At 56.6% G+C, this 14,595-nt stretch overlaps 1 protein-coding gene across 1 annotated transcript in view; it reads right to left on the bottom strand.

The window, feature by feature from the left end:
* Positions 1-7,892, bottom strand: part of ATP11A (ATPase phospholipid transporting 11A) — a 119,621-nt gene extending 111,729 nt beyond the window's left edge. The window contains exon 1 of the mRNA XM_060129494.1: positions 7,780-7,892. Coding sequence (XP_059985477.1) covers positions 7,780-7,818 — 39 coding nt within the window. The 5' untranslated portion in view covers positions 7,819-7,892. The remainder of the gene's footprint in view (positions 1-7,779) is intronic.
* Between the last annotated feature and the right edge of the window lie 6,703 nt (positions 7,893-14,595).

The raw sequence follows: 14,595 nt of genomic DNA, 5'->3' as shown, positions 1-14,595 counted from the left end.
TCTTCTACTGCCTACACCACTCCCAAGAGGTGCTCTGATACTGAAACCCACCAAAGACAAAATCAAAACCCCAGAAAAATGGGAAACATTTTGCCCACATAAACCAGGAGGGTGAGAGGTGGTTAAACATTTCTGGACCAGGAATTTGGAAATCCATCCGAGTGACTCTTTTCCTCAGAGGATGACTAACCCCTCAAGTCAGGAGTGACGGAAACATAGACGGGAAGGACACCTGCAAATGTGTGTAAATATGTTACCAACAAACTCCTCGCTGAGAGCGTGGGGAAAGGAGGACTCGGGGGAAATGACTTTCCTCCCGCTCCACTTAAAAATGGGGGAAATAGGGCTTCCCTGGTGGCGCAGTGGTTGAGAGTCCGCCTGCTGATGCAGGGGACGCGGGTTCGTGCCCCGGTCCGGGAAGATCCCACATGCAGCAGAGCGGCTGGGCCCGTGAGCCATGGCCGCTGAGCCTGCGCGTCCGGAGCCTGTGCTCCGCAACGGGAGAGGCCACGACAGTGAGAGGCCCGTGTACCGCAAAAAAAAAAAAAAAAAAAAAAAAAAATGGGGGAAATATGTAAAGGTTTGGTTTGAAGAGGCAGCTAATGATTAACTCACCCACAGAGCTCACCTGGTCTGGCCTTCGCCCAGGTGACAGAGGTAACGTTAACAGAGGGGGCCTAAAATCCTCTCCTGACTCTCGACCCAGTGGCGGGTTTTTTCCAGGTCCACACGCAGCATGAGCGAGCCTCCCACCCCGGCAGATACTGCTGGATCGCCGCCCCGGCACCACCCCCCAGCACCCAGCACACACACCGGGGGACACGGAGCCCACCCCTCTGCTCTCGGTGGCCGGTCACACGGGTGTCTTCTAAACTCCCTACAGACGCAGCTTGCTTTGGGCTCAAAGGTACACCCGAACTGGAGGAGCCTGTATCCTGGGGTGGTGATGACAGGGCAGCCACAGGACAGGGCACTGAACCCTCCGTGAGGGGCAGCCATGGTCCCGGGAAGCCACCCAACGCAGCACTGCCCGATCACACCATTTATGAAGAGGCGAGGAAACCTGGACACGTGCTCACACTCACCATGTTTAAATGTCGGCCAGACGCTCAGGTAGCTCTGACACAACCACATCAGAGGGACAAGAGGGCCGGTTCCCTACCTGCGCCTGCAGACAGGGTTCTCGGCCTTCACCCGGGCAGGCACTCCTTTGCGAACCTAGCAAATCTGGGAACCCCCTGCCCAGAAAACAAAAGGCATCCACGCAAAAAGTTCTGCGCTCTGCGCGACGGGGGTCCAGGCCTCGCAGGGGACCAGCTAAGAATGCTCGTTCGTGACGAGGCTCCGGGAGAGGGTCCTTTCCAGGCCCGGGGTCCACAGGACGGATGCAGGAAAAGAGACACATCCCGGGAGCCCAGTGTTCAGAGGACCTGCCCTCGAGCCACAGACAGAGCACGGCGGAAGCTACCACCGAGTCAGGCGTCCGCACCAGAGGTGCGGGGACCGCGGCTGTGACCCTGGGGACTTAGTGTTTATTAAGTGAGGGGGTGGGACCGGACGCCTTCCCGTCTTTTCCCACATTGTTAAGACTCTGTGAAATGTACCAGAGAAAGAGAATCCAAAAGCTTGACGTATTATCAGTCACTCAAGTCCTTGGAAGCGCCACGCTTTCCTTCGGAAGCAGGCAAGGGCAGCTTCTTCAAGGCTCTTGTTAACAGCAGTGATAAGAGGCGCAATCAGTCTTGGGGCAGATGTTCACGGAGCGCTGACTCTGTGCCAGGAGCGGTCCCGGGCCTACGGGGGAGTGGGGGGCGGGGGGAAGGCTGGGCTCCAGAAGGTAACGTGGGATCTGCGGACACAGAGGAGGAATTCCAGGTCTCCCCCAGGCAAGGTGTCGATGGGAAGGGAGAGGCCCCGGGGTGACCCCGGTGAAGGGGCGGCTGACCCGCTGCGCCCTCCTCTCTGCCTGGCCGCGCCCGCCAGACGCCGCAGCTCAGCGGGCCTCGCGGTCCCGGCTCCAGCGCCCACCGCTGCCCGGCGAGCCTCGCGGTCCCGGCTCCAGCGCCCACCGCTGCCCGGCGAGCCTCGCGGTCCCGGCTCCAGCGCCCACCGCTGCCCGGCGAGCCTCGCGGTCCCGGCTCCAGCGCCCACCGCTGCCCGGCGAGCCTCGCGGTCCCGGCTCCAGCGCCCACCGCTGCCCGGCGAGCCTCGCGGTCCCGGCTCCAGCGCCCACCGCTGCCCGGCGAGCCTCGCGGTCCCGGCTCCAGCGCCCACCGCTGCCCGGCGAGCCTCGCGGTCCCGGCTCCAGCGCCCACCGCTGCCCGGCGAGCCTCGCGGTCCCGGCTCCAGCGCCCACCGCTGCCCAGCGCCCTGGGACAGCACTTCTGGGACCACAGGGACGGGGGTCCGGCTGTCTGCCCCTTGCCTGGCTCAGGCTGCGTCGGTGAACACACACCAAACGTGTGCCGCGCCTAAGAAACCCAGCAGGACCCTGTGAGGCCCTCCGGCTACAAATCCTTTCCGGGTCCCCCGTCTCTCGTTCATAGGAAAAAGTTTCAGTGTCCGTGACCTTCCCTGGGTTCCAAAGGGCAGACTCCAACAGCTGCTATCAGGGAAGCGGGGGACGCAGAGACACGGGAGGGGCGACAGTGCAGCCTGGGGCCTGGCCCCCCTGGAGGCACGTACATCACCACATCTCAGAGCTCTTCCGCAGGAACCAAGACCCCACCCAGTCGCTTCAGGCTGAGCACAGATTCCTGGAGCCCCGCCCTGCTACCTCGCCGCCAGCCAATCAGAAGACAGTCACGCGCCCCGACGCCCTCACCCCCAATTTTGCCATTAAACACGTCTCCCCGAAAACCGTCAGGGGGTTCAGGGTTTTTGAGCACGAGCCGCCCATTCTCCGTGCTCGGCCCTGCCTGCAATAAACCTTTCTCTGCTCCGAACTCCGACGCTGCGGTGCGTCGGGCACATGAACTTGCGCTTGGTAACACCTGCACCAGGTACGCCGGGGTCAGCTGTGAGGGCAGAAAGGTGACCCCTGGTGGGGCCACCTCGGACACGATGGAGGTGGGGACGGACACGCCCACCGGAGGGACACCGAGATGCCACATTACAGAAACGAGGCTGTGAAGGAAAGGGAAGCGGGGAGATCGTGGGAAGGGAATGTGGGGTCAAGAAAGTCTGCTTTTCGGGCTTCCCTGGTGGCGCAGTGATTCAGAGTCCGCCTGCCGATGCAGGGGACACGGGTTCGTGCCCCGGTCCGAGAAGATCCCACGTGCCGCGGAGCGGCTGGGCCCGTGAGCCATGGCCGCTGAGCCTGCGCGTCCGGAGCCTGTGCTCCGCAACGGGAGAGGCCACAGCAGTGAGAGGCCCGCGTACCGCAAACAAACAAACAACGTCTGCTTTTCAAAAAAAAAAGGCGATTTCAAGGCATGGCTGAGTGCCACAGGGACTGGGTGACGTCACCCTAAAAGGGAGACGCTGCTGATTGAGGATAAGGAGGGGTGAGGGGCGGGGGACCCCAAGCTGCAGGACAGATCTTTACAGAGCGGGCTCACCTGCCCCGAACCAGAAGGGCGGCAAGAGCACCGACAGGCGTGGGCCGGTGGCAGAGGGGCGTCCCGTCTGAGGACCGCTGTGCTCTCCACCAAGTGCAGGGCAAGCACGGCCCTCCACACCTTCCGCAGGGGGAGGGGGGCCAGAGGCTCTCCAGGAAGCAGCAGACGCCGTCCCTCCGAGGAGCTGGGGCTGCCAGCAGCACCGGGCTCACCTTTCAGATAAGAGGCCCCCTGACAGAGCACCTCCCCATGCCACAGGGCCCCATCCTGGCAGCGCCCCCAGGGAGCCGCAGTCGGTGCCTCGTTTCAAGCAGGAAGACGCCCAAGGCCTCGCAGTCAGAGGCCGGCCCAGGTCTCAAGCTGCCTGTTAGGCTCTGACGCTGAACTTTTGACCTCCACAAACAACTGTCTTGTTTCTCAGATACCAGGAGTCAAGTAAAAGCAAAAACAATCCCTTCTTCAATCTTGTTGAGTTTATATTGCTGTAAAAATGACTTTTTATTGATTTTCCTTGCAAATAAATAGCATTTCTGCCGGCGTTTAACTTGGTTAAAAAAGCATCTGTAAGTCTGGGACTTGGGGATCTAAGCAGCTCTGATTACCCTGTTGCCAGTGGAACATGTGGTCGCAGCACCGAGGAACAGTGCGTCTCTAGGTTTCAAGGCCCAGCACAGCTGTAAACAGAGGCCTTCCTGCGTACTGAGCGGCAGCTCAGTGCATTCCAGGTGGTTTTAGCTAACTGTAAACTGAGGACAGCGTGCTCATCCCTAGAAATGCAACTGACTGCAGCCAAACCCAAACACCTAAACTCCCTCTTCCCCTCGGGTTATTAAACCTACCCTCAGGCGTGAAAGAAAAGCATGTGAAGGTCCCTTGTGGCAACGGACATTAAACAGCGTTTGAAAGGACAATGGAAGAAACTGAACTTAACAGCCAGGACACAAAGGTTAAATTATACACCTGGCAGAATGCTTTGAAAGGCCTGTGCAAACACTGCAGCACAGCCCTCGGGCCAGCCTAGGGGGTCACCTACTTCAAATACCTGATGGCCTCGGGGGTTCCAGTGACTTAACTTAGTGTCCTGGGGTGCAGACTCCAGGCAGATCCGGAGGCCCCACGTCGGAAGCGCCATGAAAGCTGTTAAAACTAAATCTGCCTCGGATGGATGGGTCCGCCTGTAGGGCAGCACCAGTGGGCACTGACGTCCACGGCACACAGCATTTGGTGATAAAAAAACAAACCAACGCAGACCCATGAGCATGCATTCAAATGGTGAATTTTAAAGGTGTAAAGCATTCTAACACAGCCACGCTTGAGGTTCTCCAGGGATCAGTGATGTTTACTAAACACAAACGCCAGAAACATAACAAACTTAAGCTTTACAGTCACATCTCCCGAATGTGAGGCGTGGATGGAAAGGAGAGAAGTGTCCCGACAAGGTGGGCCTCCTGGCCTGGAAATAACTGTTGTGCTCAGAGGTGGCCTGCAGGCTTTCCGTGGGGCCTGCGGCATTTTGGCGCCCCTCGTTTCAAAATTTCCCGAAGCTGCTCCAGAGCAGGGCACCCAGGGCCCCTGGTGGCTGTACTGACTGGCCTGGCCGGCAACCGACAGAGATGCCTGCCCTCCCCCGGCCAGTGACCGGGGGCAAAGTTATGCTAACGGCTAGTCGTGACGCGTGTGCTGAGCACTTCCGCAGAGCCGGGCACCACTCTTAGCTCCTGGCCTGTACTAACTCACTTAATTCTCACGATAACCCTCTGCAACGGGTACCGCTATTCATCCTCAGATGAGAGAACCGAGGCAGAGAAAAAGCGAAGCCACCTGCCCAGGGTGACACGGCCTCAAAGTGGGCAGGCCAGGTCCACATCCAGGTGGGCTCCCGGAGACTCTGCAGGTGCCTCTCAGAACTTAAACTACCCGACTCTGGGTTTCCCACCTCACATCTCTTCTAGGAGGATAACACTAGTTCTCCACCCACTTCGTTAAACATTTCTTTTAAAAGCTCAAGGTACAGAAGCGCTTTGCCATTTACAAGTACAGCGCATCTCTACGCGGCTGACATGCATCAAGGCTCACAAACGACCAGTAATGCCAGCTTTGGCATATACCTGGCCTAACCCGGAAGGGAATCCTCTCATTCATTTGCCTATTCTACCTCTCTGGAATTAACCCAGAATAGAATACCCACAGCAATGGTTTCCAAGGACTCCTTTATCTTTGGCAGCCCTCAGGCGTCATCATGAAAAGGTTTCTTTGTCCTGGAAATTCTGACTGTGTGAACACCAGATGGGAACACGGTATGACTTTATTCATGCTTATGAAATACGTCATATATGGAAACCACAAGGAAATATGAATATTTAATCCCAGAGTCTCTCTTCGCTCTCTAGCAAAAGGAAGTATAATTAATTCCTAAATATTGAAAGATAATCCAATTATAAGCAAACAAATTGACTGTTTCTGGAAAAAGTCAAATTAGTTTAATAACGTAGACATGAGTTTCACATCATAGAAATGAATGGTTTTGTATGTGAATATGGTGAAGTAGACAAATGATCAGACTTAAAAAAAAAAAAGATGTGGAATGAGAAACAAAGAAACAATAACAGCACCCTGTAACTGGATCCCAGGGACATTACCAAACATATATGCTGGGAAAGTTCACTGAAGAATATTTCCCAGTTAGGTCTGAGAAAAATAAGTCTAATAACACAGCAAAGGGGAATTAAAATATATCAGGTACACCAACATTTATAGAGATTGATATGCCATGAAACAGCTGAAGGCCTGGAGGACGTAAGGGAGTGAAAGCACAAAACTCGGACACCTGTCTGCCGGACTCCGAGGACGAAGGGGTCACAGGAGCAGGACGGAGGGGAAGACCCACCAGGCGGTGGGCCTCAGACCAGGAGACCCGTGGATAGAGACTGCGCGTTACCGCTCACAATTCAACTCTCCTTCCTATCACAGAGTCTCAGAGTTGCAAGAGAATAGAAATTAACTGGAAAACTAGTGAGCACATCCTAGGCAAACGCTGGCTCCGAGCTCGTGGGCCATAAGCCTGAGAACAGAATGTCTGGGACCCGTCAAGCGTTTCTCTAAGACATCTGATTACCTACTGCCACTGTTACCTGATTTTCCAGAACTTACTACTGTAGAGACACCAAGGTGACCCTGATGTTTACACTCACGTTATAAGATGGACTCAAGAATCCCTGAGGGGACAGGGCCCTTCCCACGGGAAGCCTTCCCGGCCCTAACCAGAATCCCAGAGGGGTTCGCCCCACTAACCGGAAGGCAGACTGCCCTCCCCAGGGGAGCTACTGGAAGGTGCCACGAGCTCCCCTGACCCTTGAGTCCTCTGGTGAGTGGATTCGGGGGAAGGCACTGATTCAACGTTCCCCTTGGATGAACAGAAACACCCTCGTATGCGGCCGAGGTCTCCTCGAAGAAAACACGTAAATATGAATGACTGACGAAGGGAATTCCTCAGCCAGAAGAAAACAAGTTCCCACCACCGTTCCCTCTCCTAGCGGAAACCTCAGTGCGCACAACTTTTGCAACCTGCGACTGGCGGCGGTGCGCGCGGGGGACAGGGGGGCCTTTGTCAGAGACGCGACCAGTTTCCTTCTCCTGCGCGCACCCCCTCTACCCCCGGGGCCGGCGACAGCGCCGCACGCGGCTCCCCTCCGGCGGATGGGAAACAAACCCAACTTGACCCTCCGTGTCCCCCTGCCCAAGCCCGGCGTCGCCACGCGCCTCCCGGAGCGAAGACTCCGGGGGAACCCCGAACCGCCAGCCTCGGGTCTGACTGGTTACTTTCGGGACAAAGGTCCCAAACTTCACTTCCGAACCCCCCGGTGCTGTTACCAAACTAACGAGCAAAGCCACCGCCTTTTTCCCTGTGGGTGCCCCTCTCCCTGTCCCTTAACCCTGGGGTAGCGCCAGCAGGCGAGGCTAAGCCCGAGCATCCCTCCCCAGCCCGGCCCGCGCCGATCTAAGCAGTCTCTGCCCCGGCAGCTCCGCCCGGCTCCTCCGCCGTCGGGGCCCAGGTGCCAGCTCCGCAGGTACCCCGCGTCCTGCCGTCCCCCGGGGCGCGGTCGGCCGCACGAGGCCGCCCAAGCCCCCAGCGACCCAGGGCCGGCGGCCGCGGCACGATCGGGGGCGAAGGGCCAGTCCCCCCCGGTCCCGGCCCCGGTCCCGCGCCGGCCGCACTCACGTATCTGTGCACGAGCGTCCGCACGAGGGTGCAGTCCATGGCTCCTCCGGCCGCGCCCGCCCGCTCAGCGCCCCCGAGCCCGGCTCGGCGCGCCCATGGGCCCGGGCCCGAGTGCGGCCGCGCGCCCCGCCCCGGTCACGGCCTGGGCGCGCCGGGCGGTGCGGGGGGCGGCCGCGGCCCCTCCGCGCTCATGCCCGGCCCGGCCCGCGGCGGCCGGCTCGGGGGTGGCCGCTCGGCGACCGGAGCCCGCGTGCCGAGGCCCAGGCGGTGGGGCTGCGGGCTCGGGGGCGCGGCGGCCGGCGCTCCCGCCGCTGCTCTGCTGCTCGGCTCCTCCTCTCCGCTCCGCGGCTCTGCCCTGCTCTGCTCTGCTCCCGGTCTCCGCCCGCCGCCGTCTCAGCCCGGCCTCCGGCAGGCCGGTCCCCGTGCGCACGTCACGAGCGCGTGTGAGCATGCGCCCCGCGGGCCGCGCCCCTGCCCCGCTCCCGCGCCCTGGCGCTCTGGTGCCAGCCCGCCCCGGCCCTGCCCCCTCCCGGCCTGCCCCCTGGCGCAGGGCCGCCGAGGGGACCCGGGGGCGGAGGGCGGGGCGCGGCTCCCTGTTGCTTCCGCCTCCGGGGCGGGGGTGCGGGCCGCGCAGCCGGGGCCTGGACGGCGGGCCCTGGGCGTCCAGCCCTGGGTCCGGCCTGAAACGTGTATCTCCCCGCGAAGGCCCGAGGGCAGGGGCGAGATCGCGGGGAGTCGGGGAGGGGGCGGGATCAGGTTGGGCCGGAGACCGGTAAACCCGGCCTGTGTCTCCCTCGTGCTCCACGGCCCCACGCGCGGCCCGCCTGCTTGGCAGGTGAGGGGGCGCCGAGGCGGGCCCCGCGGGGCTGCCCAGAGTCGCGCAGCTCCTCTGCGCCGAGGCGAAGGTAAGCTCAGCGTCTCCCACCTAGGATCCCCGCTTCCTTCTGAAACCCCGCCGGCTCCCTCGCCCGGGGCCCCTGGCCCAAGGACTCCAGAGCTGCGACAGTCACAGGCACTTGTAATCCGGCGGGGCTGAGGCGTTGGAATCAGCCTTGAACCTGTTCGGCCCGCCCGGCCCGGCTGGCCGACCCCTTCGGTCCTGCCGGTCCAGCTCCTGCCTCCGTCCCTGGCTGCGCCAGGCGGTCACCCGGAGGCTGAGCTGGGCCCGCGGGAAGGAGCTCTGGGCTCCGGGCCTCCAGGCCCCGGGGGGCGCGCGCTCGTGCGTTATCTGGTCACCAGACGGAGAACCCTTGCGTCTCTCAGACACCTCGATTTCAATCCCAGGGAATGCTTCTGTTTCCCCAAGGGGAAACGAACTATCTCTTCTCAATCACCGTCAGCCTTGAATTAAAGGATGCACTTTGTTTCCAGCATCTGTTCTCGCTGCCACGGGCCACCGCTTGTGAAACCAGAGGGGCCTGACAGGGCCCCTGGAGGAACGCCACTGAGTGTCCCCCTGGCTGGCTGTGAAGAGAAGCTTCCACGTGGACCCTTTGGGGATTAGATACAGAAGCCTGGGATTGGGTGGGAGTGAATGGTGGTCATGGCTAAACTATCTGGATTCTGAACTGCTTTTCTTCAGTAAAATGCTCGTTTTTGGTCACCTAACTCATCGATTCTCCACTTTCCAACCGAATCTACTCTCTCCTGCGTGGCATCCAGGAGGCCAATGGCCAGCGTCAGTGGATCTTCACCAACGGGGTGCCCGTTGCGAGCTGAGACCAAGCAGAGAGGCTGGGGCCTTTCTTCCCTCGTCTGCACCCTGGCCTGGCAGTGTCTGTGTCCTTCGGTGACCACAGTGCTTGCCCAGCTTTCTTTTCTGTTGGATCAATTCGTGTCAGGCGCCGAATGAGTGGGTGACAGTTGTCACCCCATGCTTCCTACAGCCAGGCAGCGGGGTCAGCTGGGCCCTGGGGAGCAGCACCTCTGGTGGGTCGTGGAGCCACGTTCACACTGCAGCAGGTGGTCCTGTCGCCATGCGGTCTTCCACATCTCCTCCCAGGAACGCCTTCTGCTTTCTGCCGGGACCCTGGCTGCTTGAGACAGATATTGACCGGCCTAGCACCTTGCGAACGGTGACATTTGCAGGGGGCGGGTGGAAGGACACAGGCAGAGGCCACACAAGGCCACAGGATAAAGGCTGTGTGCCTTTCAGGGACTCCTGTTTTGTTCAGTGGTCAATGCTAATTTCATCTTGTAGTAAACACTGTGGTGGCCACAGCCATGCCCTCCGTCCTTGCTGGCAGAAGCCCACCTTGGTGCAGGTAGCCACCCTCTGCGTGGCTAGGGGTAAACTGGTCCATGTGAGCTAATCTCGGTAACTCCATGCCTCTTCTTGTGACTGGTTTTGAAACAAGTTTTAAACCAGTGAATCCTGCTGTTGGGAAAGGTCTTACTCCTCACTTGTAAAAAGCACATAAAGAGGACATGCTCCTCGTTTCCTGCCGGATGTTGTGTGTCTGGATGTGATGTCTGGCGTTTCGCAGCCTTCTTGCGTCCGTGATGTGACAGGAACAGCGTCACAGTGGGGATGGCAGCGTGGAGAGATGGGAAGAGCATGGGTCCTTGGTGACACCACTGGGCCACTACCCTAACTTGGATTTCATGTTTTGAGAGATAATAAATATCCTTATTGAGTTGGATTTTCTGTTACTAGCGGCTCACAGCATCCTAATTCTAAACCTATGGAAACATGGGATTGATATATATACACTAATATGTATCAAATAGATAACTAATAGAACCTGCTGTATAAAAATAATATAATAAAAAAATAAACCTATGGAGCCAAACCAGTTAGGTGTCTATTAAAGTAACATTAAGTCCAGCTCACGCTGTGAGTGGGTTATTTATTTCTGTGTAACAGACCACACAAACTTGGGCGCTTAAACACCAGTGAGCTATTATTTCTCAGGACAGTGTTTTGGGGGAAGGTTCCTCTGTTCCACCTGGTCGTGGCTGGGATTGTCCATGCATCTGCATTCTTTTGGGGGCTTAGCTGGGCCCTGGGGGTTTCTGATGGCTTTAGTCACATGTCTAGTGTCTCAGCTGGGTCAATGGAGAGCTGGGAGCAGGTGGTCTCTCTCTCCGTACTTGGTGGTCAGCCTGAGCTTCTTTACACGCAGCTGGATCCCAAGAGGGTCAAAGTGGACACTGCCCGGCCCCTGAAGGTCTGGGCTTGGAAGTTCCGGATCATCACCTTCCTCTCATTCTATTGGGGAAAGTAAGCCCAAGACCATCCTGGATTCAAGGGGGAGGGGCAGAGCCTTGTACATAAAGGATGAGAGAACCTATGAACAGTCATCTTCAGAAATAACCTACCTTACACATCAAACGACGACTGAGTATGTTGCCAGTATCACAGGAAGGTCACAGTGAGAAGGCTGTGGGAACTCCAGGGCCTGTGTGTTTCTTCATTCCCATCCAAGCGGAAAGAGAGTCTCCACTCTGACTGGACCGGCTACATCCTCTGCCCATTCCTGGCCAATCAGTTACTAGGATGGTGGAATGCCATCAGATGATTGGCTTAGGCCTGGGTTAAGCGCAGACCCCTGGCTAGTTGGTGTCCATGGGGGATGGAAGGATCCCAACGAGCTTGGGGCCATTAGGGCCTTCCCCTGACCCACACACAGCACGGCTGCTTCCCGGTGGAGGGTGGTATGAGCAAGTAGGAGGGACAGGCAGGAGGCAAACCCCAAACTGAAGCCAGACTGTGGATCTGCAGTAGCTGCACGCCCACCCACACCCATGCACAGGCTCACACCCACCTGCCCTAACCCTCCTCCACTGTGCAGGGACTAGGGTGGGAACCAGGGCTCCTGGTTCTTGGACTCCCATGTGAAGAAGACCTTTGAGAAATAAGGGGGCAGGAGCAAAGAAGTGGGGCCTTCCTGTGGAGACAGTCGAAAGCAGTGATTGTCACTGGGACCGCAGATAACAAAACCTGAAGCCAAAACTGATAGCTGAAAACACAGAACAGGGAAGCGTGAGTTTTTCATGTTTTGTTTTGTTTTTAAACATCTGTATTGGAGTATAATTGCTTTACAATGGTGTGTTAGTTGCTGCTGTATAGCAAAGTGAATCAGTTGTACATATACATATGTTCCCATATCTCTTCCTTCTCGCATCTCCCTCCCTCCCACCCTCCCTATCCCACCCCTCTAGGTGGTCACAAAGCACCAAGCTGATTTCCCTGTGCTATGCGGCTGCTTCCCACTAGCTATCTATTTTACGTTTGGGAGTGTATATATGTCTATGCCACTCTCTCACTTCGTCCCAGCTTACCCTTCCCCCTCCCCGTGTACTCATGTCCATTGTCTACGTCTGCATGTTTACTCCTGTCCTGCCCCTAGGTTCTTCATATCCTTTTTTTTTTTTTTTTAGATTCCATATATATGTGTTAGCATACGGTATTTGTCTTTCTCTTTCTGACTTACTTCACTCTGCATGACAGACTCTAGCTCCATCCATTCATGGTCTTGATATAATAATATCTGACCCTGCTCTAAGCAGGTGAGTTAAGCTTCTGTGTTACATACTCTCTTTTTTTAAAAAAAAAAATCACTAACTGCGCTAAACAGAGACCAAAGGAGGATGTTACACGGCTCCCACCAGTTCTCCTCAGCCTGCAGACAGACTCCCTCGCCCGGGGACATTTGACAAGACCTGCAGACAGTTTTGAGCCTCGTGACCTCACTGCTGGTACCCAGTGGGTGGAGGCTGGGCTGCTCTTAGCACCCTGCAAGGCACCCAGCAGCCCTCACAACCAAACCTCATTCGGTCTGAAGCGACAGCGTTGAGGCTGCGAATCCCTGTCTCACGCTGACCTCCTGGGCAAGAACCGACTCATCATCCTAAAGAGCTTTTCTCTCTGGTAGCCCGTTTTCAAGGTCAAACAGCAGCATCAAAGGTCAAGGTGGCGGATGGGACATCCCCCAGGTTTATGGACACTGGTGACCCTTATCACTTGGGGTGCTTCCATGTTTAAGTCTAGAATTATGTGGAACCAATTTTAAGAAAACCAACAGGGTTTAATTTTTTTTTTTTGCAAGATGGTTAATATTAGTTCGTCTGACTGTTTCCATCCCACAGAAGCGGTGGTGCCTCCCGGGTGTGTTCTGGGACTCTGTGGGGCGCTCTTGGTCGTCACCATGACTGAAGTGGTCCTTGAGGCATCCTTAAAGCCATCCTGGACACTCATGTCACACAGGAACCTAAAGAACTTGTGTGTGGTTTTAACACGCAGATTGTACACTTACGGTTTACATTCTCATGTTCACCTGTACCAGTGTTTTGCCATGTTCTCTACTTTTTGAACAGTATCACTTCTTAACATACTTTTTAAGCATCAAGACTGATACGTTAGGGAATTCCCTTGTGGTCCAGCGGTTAGGGCTCCGTGCTCTCACTGACGAGGGCCTGGGTTTAATCCCTGGTGGGGGAACTAAGGTCCCACAAGCTGCGTGCCCTGGGCAGAAGAAAAAAGAAAGAAAAGAAAAACAAAAGATTGATACGTTAAAGTGAGCGAGCCTCTGGTTACGTTACCTGAGTACATTAAAGTGAGCGAGCCTCTGATTACGTTACCTGAGTACCTTCTGTTTTGCCCTGTGACCCTACCTGAGAACTTACATTCTTAGATATGCATTATTTTATCATAAATTAATATTATATTAATTTATATTAATATATTTCTCTGAGTAGGAATTTGGGCGCTAGGGAGATTTTTCTAAAGTGTTTGAGGGTGTTCACACCACGCGTCAATTCACTTCGTCTCAGGCTGGTGAAGGTATTGGTCTGAAGGGCTGAAGTCTGCTGGTCCAGGCTCTGCCCCTTCTGTTTGCTCTGGGGGCTGCAGCCTCTCTGGGTGACCAGGATGGGGCAGGAGGTCCAGGAGAGGGAGGGGGCAGGGGTAAGTGAAGAGGCAGATTACAGCACATCTCTCCAGTTTTTCCTTCTATCCCTGTCACATGTGTGTGGTCACTTTTAGACAAAATATCAGGTAAATACAATATCATGTTCTCTCTTATTTCCAAGTATAAAATATATTATCTCAAACTAGTGAATCTAGTCCCACGTGGGGTCCCAATATCTCCATATTTCTGTTATGTGCTAGGGAAATATATAGGTATATACACATAATATATAATGTGAGGGGACTTCTCTGGTGGCGCGGTGGTTAAGAATCTGCCTGCCAATGCAGGGGACAGGGTTCGAGCCCTGGTCCGGGAGGATCCCACATGCCGTGGAGCAACTAAGCCTGTGCGCCACAACTACTGAGCCTGTGCTCTAGAGCCCGTGAGCCACCACTACAGAGCCAATGAGCCACCACTACTGAGCCCGCGCGCCTAGAGCCCATGCTCCACAACAAGAGAAGCCACCGCAATGAGAAGCCCGCGTACCGCAAGGAGGAGTAGCTCCCACTCGCCGCAACTAGAGAAAAGCCCGCGTGCATCCACAAAGACCCAAAATATATAATGCAGCCAAAAATAAATAGACAATAAAAAAAAAAAATTAGTCAACAAACGCTGCCCCCAAACCTCACAGCCGAGCCCAGGAGGGGCCTCATGCCCCTCGGTCAGTGGAAACACATGTGCTGTCCCGAACTTGACGTAAACCATCAGAGGGAAGAGAGCGTCTTCCCCTGGGGGAACCCAGAGCTTCAGGGAGGGGCCCCATGCCCCGGTCCAGGGCCTGGAGAGGGTCCCTTCTCGCTGTGCTCCCCACCGATCACGACTGAACAGCAGACCGCCCCCCAGCTGTCGTCTCTCCTCGGGGCTGAGCTGATAGAAGCGGAAAGCCTAAGTCTCTGCATCACTT

The sequence above is a fragment of the Lagenorhynchus albirostris genome, chromosome 18 (assembly GCF_949774975.1).
Source record: "Lagenorhynchus albirostris chromosome 18, mLagAlb1.1, whole genome shotgun sequence".
Taxonomy (NCBI): domain Eukaryota; kingdom Metazoa; phylum Chordata; class Mammalia; order Artiodactyla; family Delphinidae; genus Lagenorhynchus; species Lagenorhynchus albirostris.
This window is presented reverse-complemented; position numbering and strand designations above follow the sequence as displayed.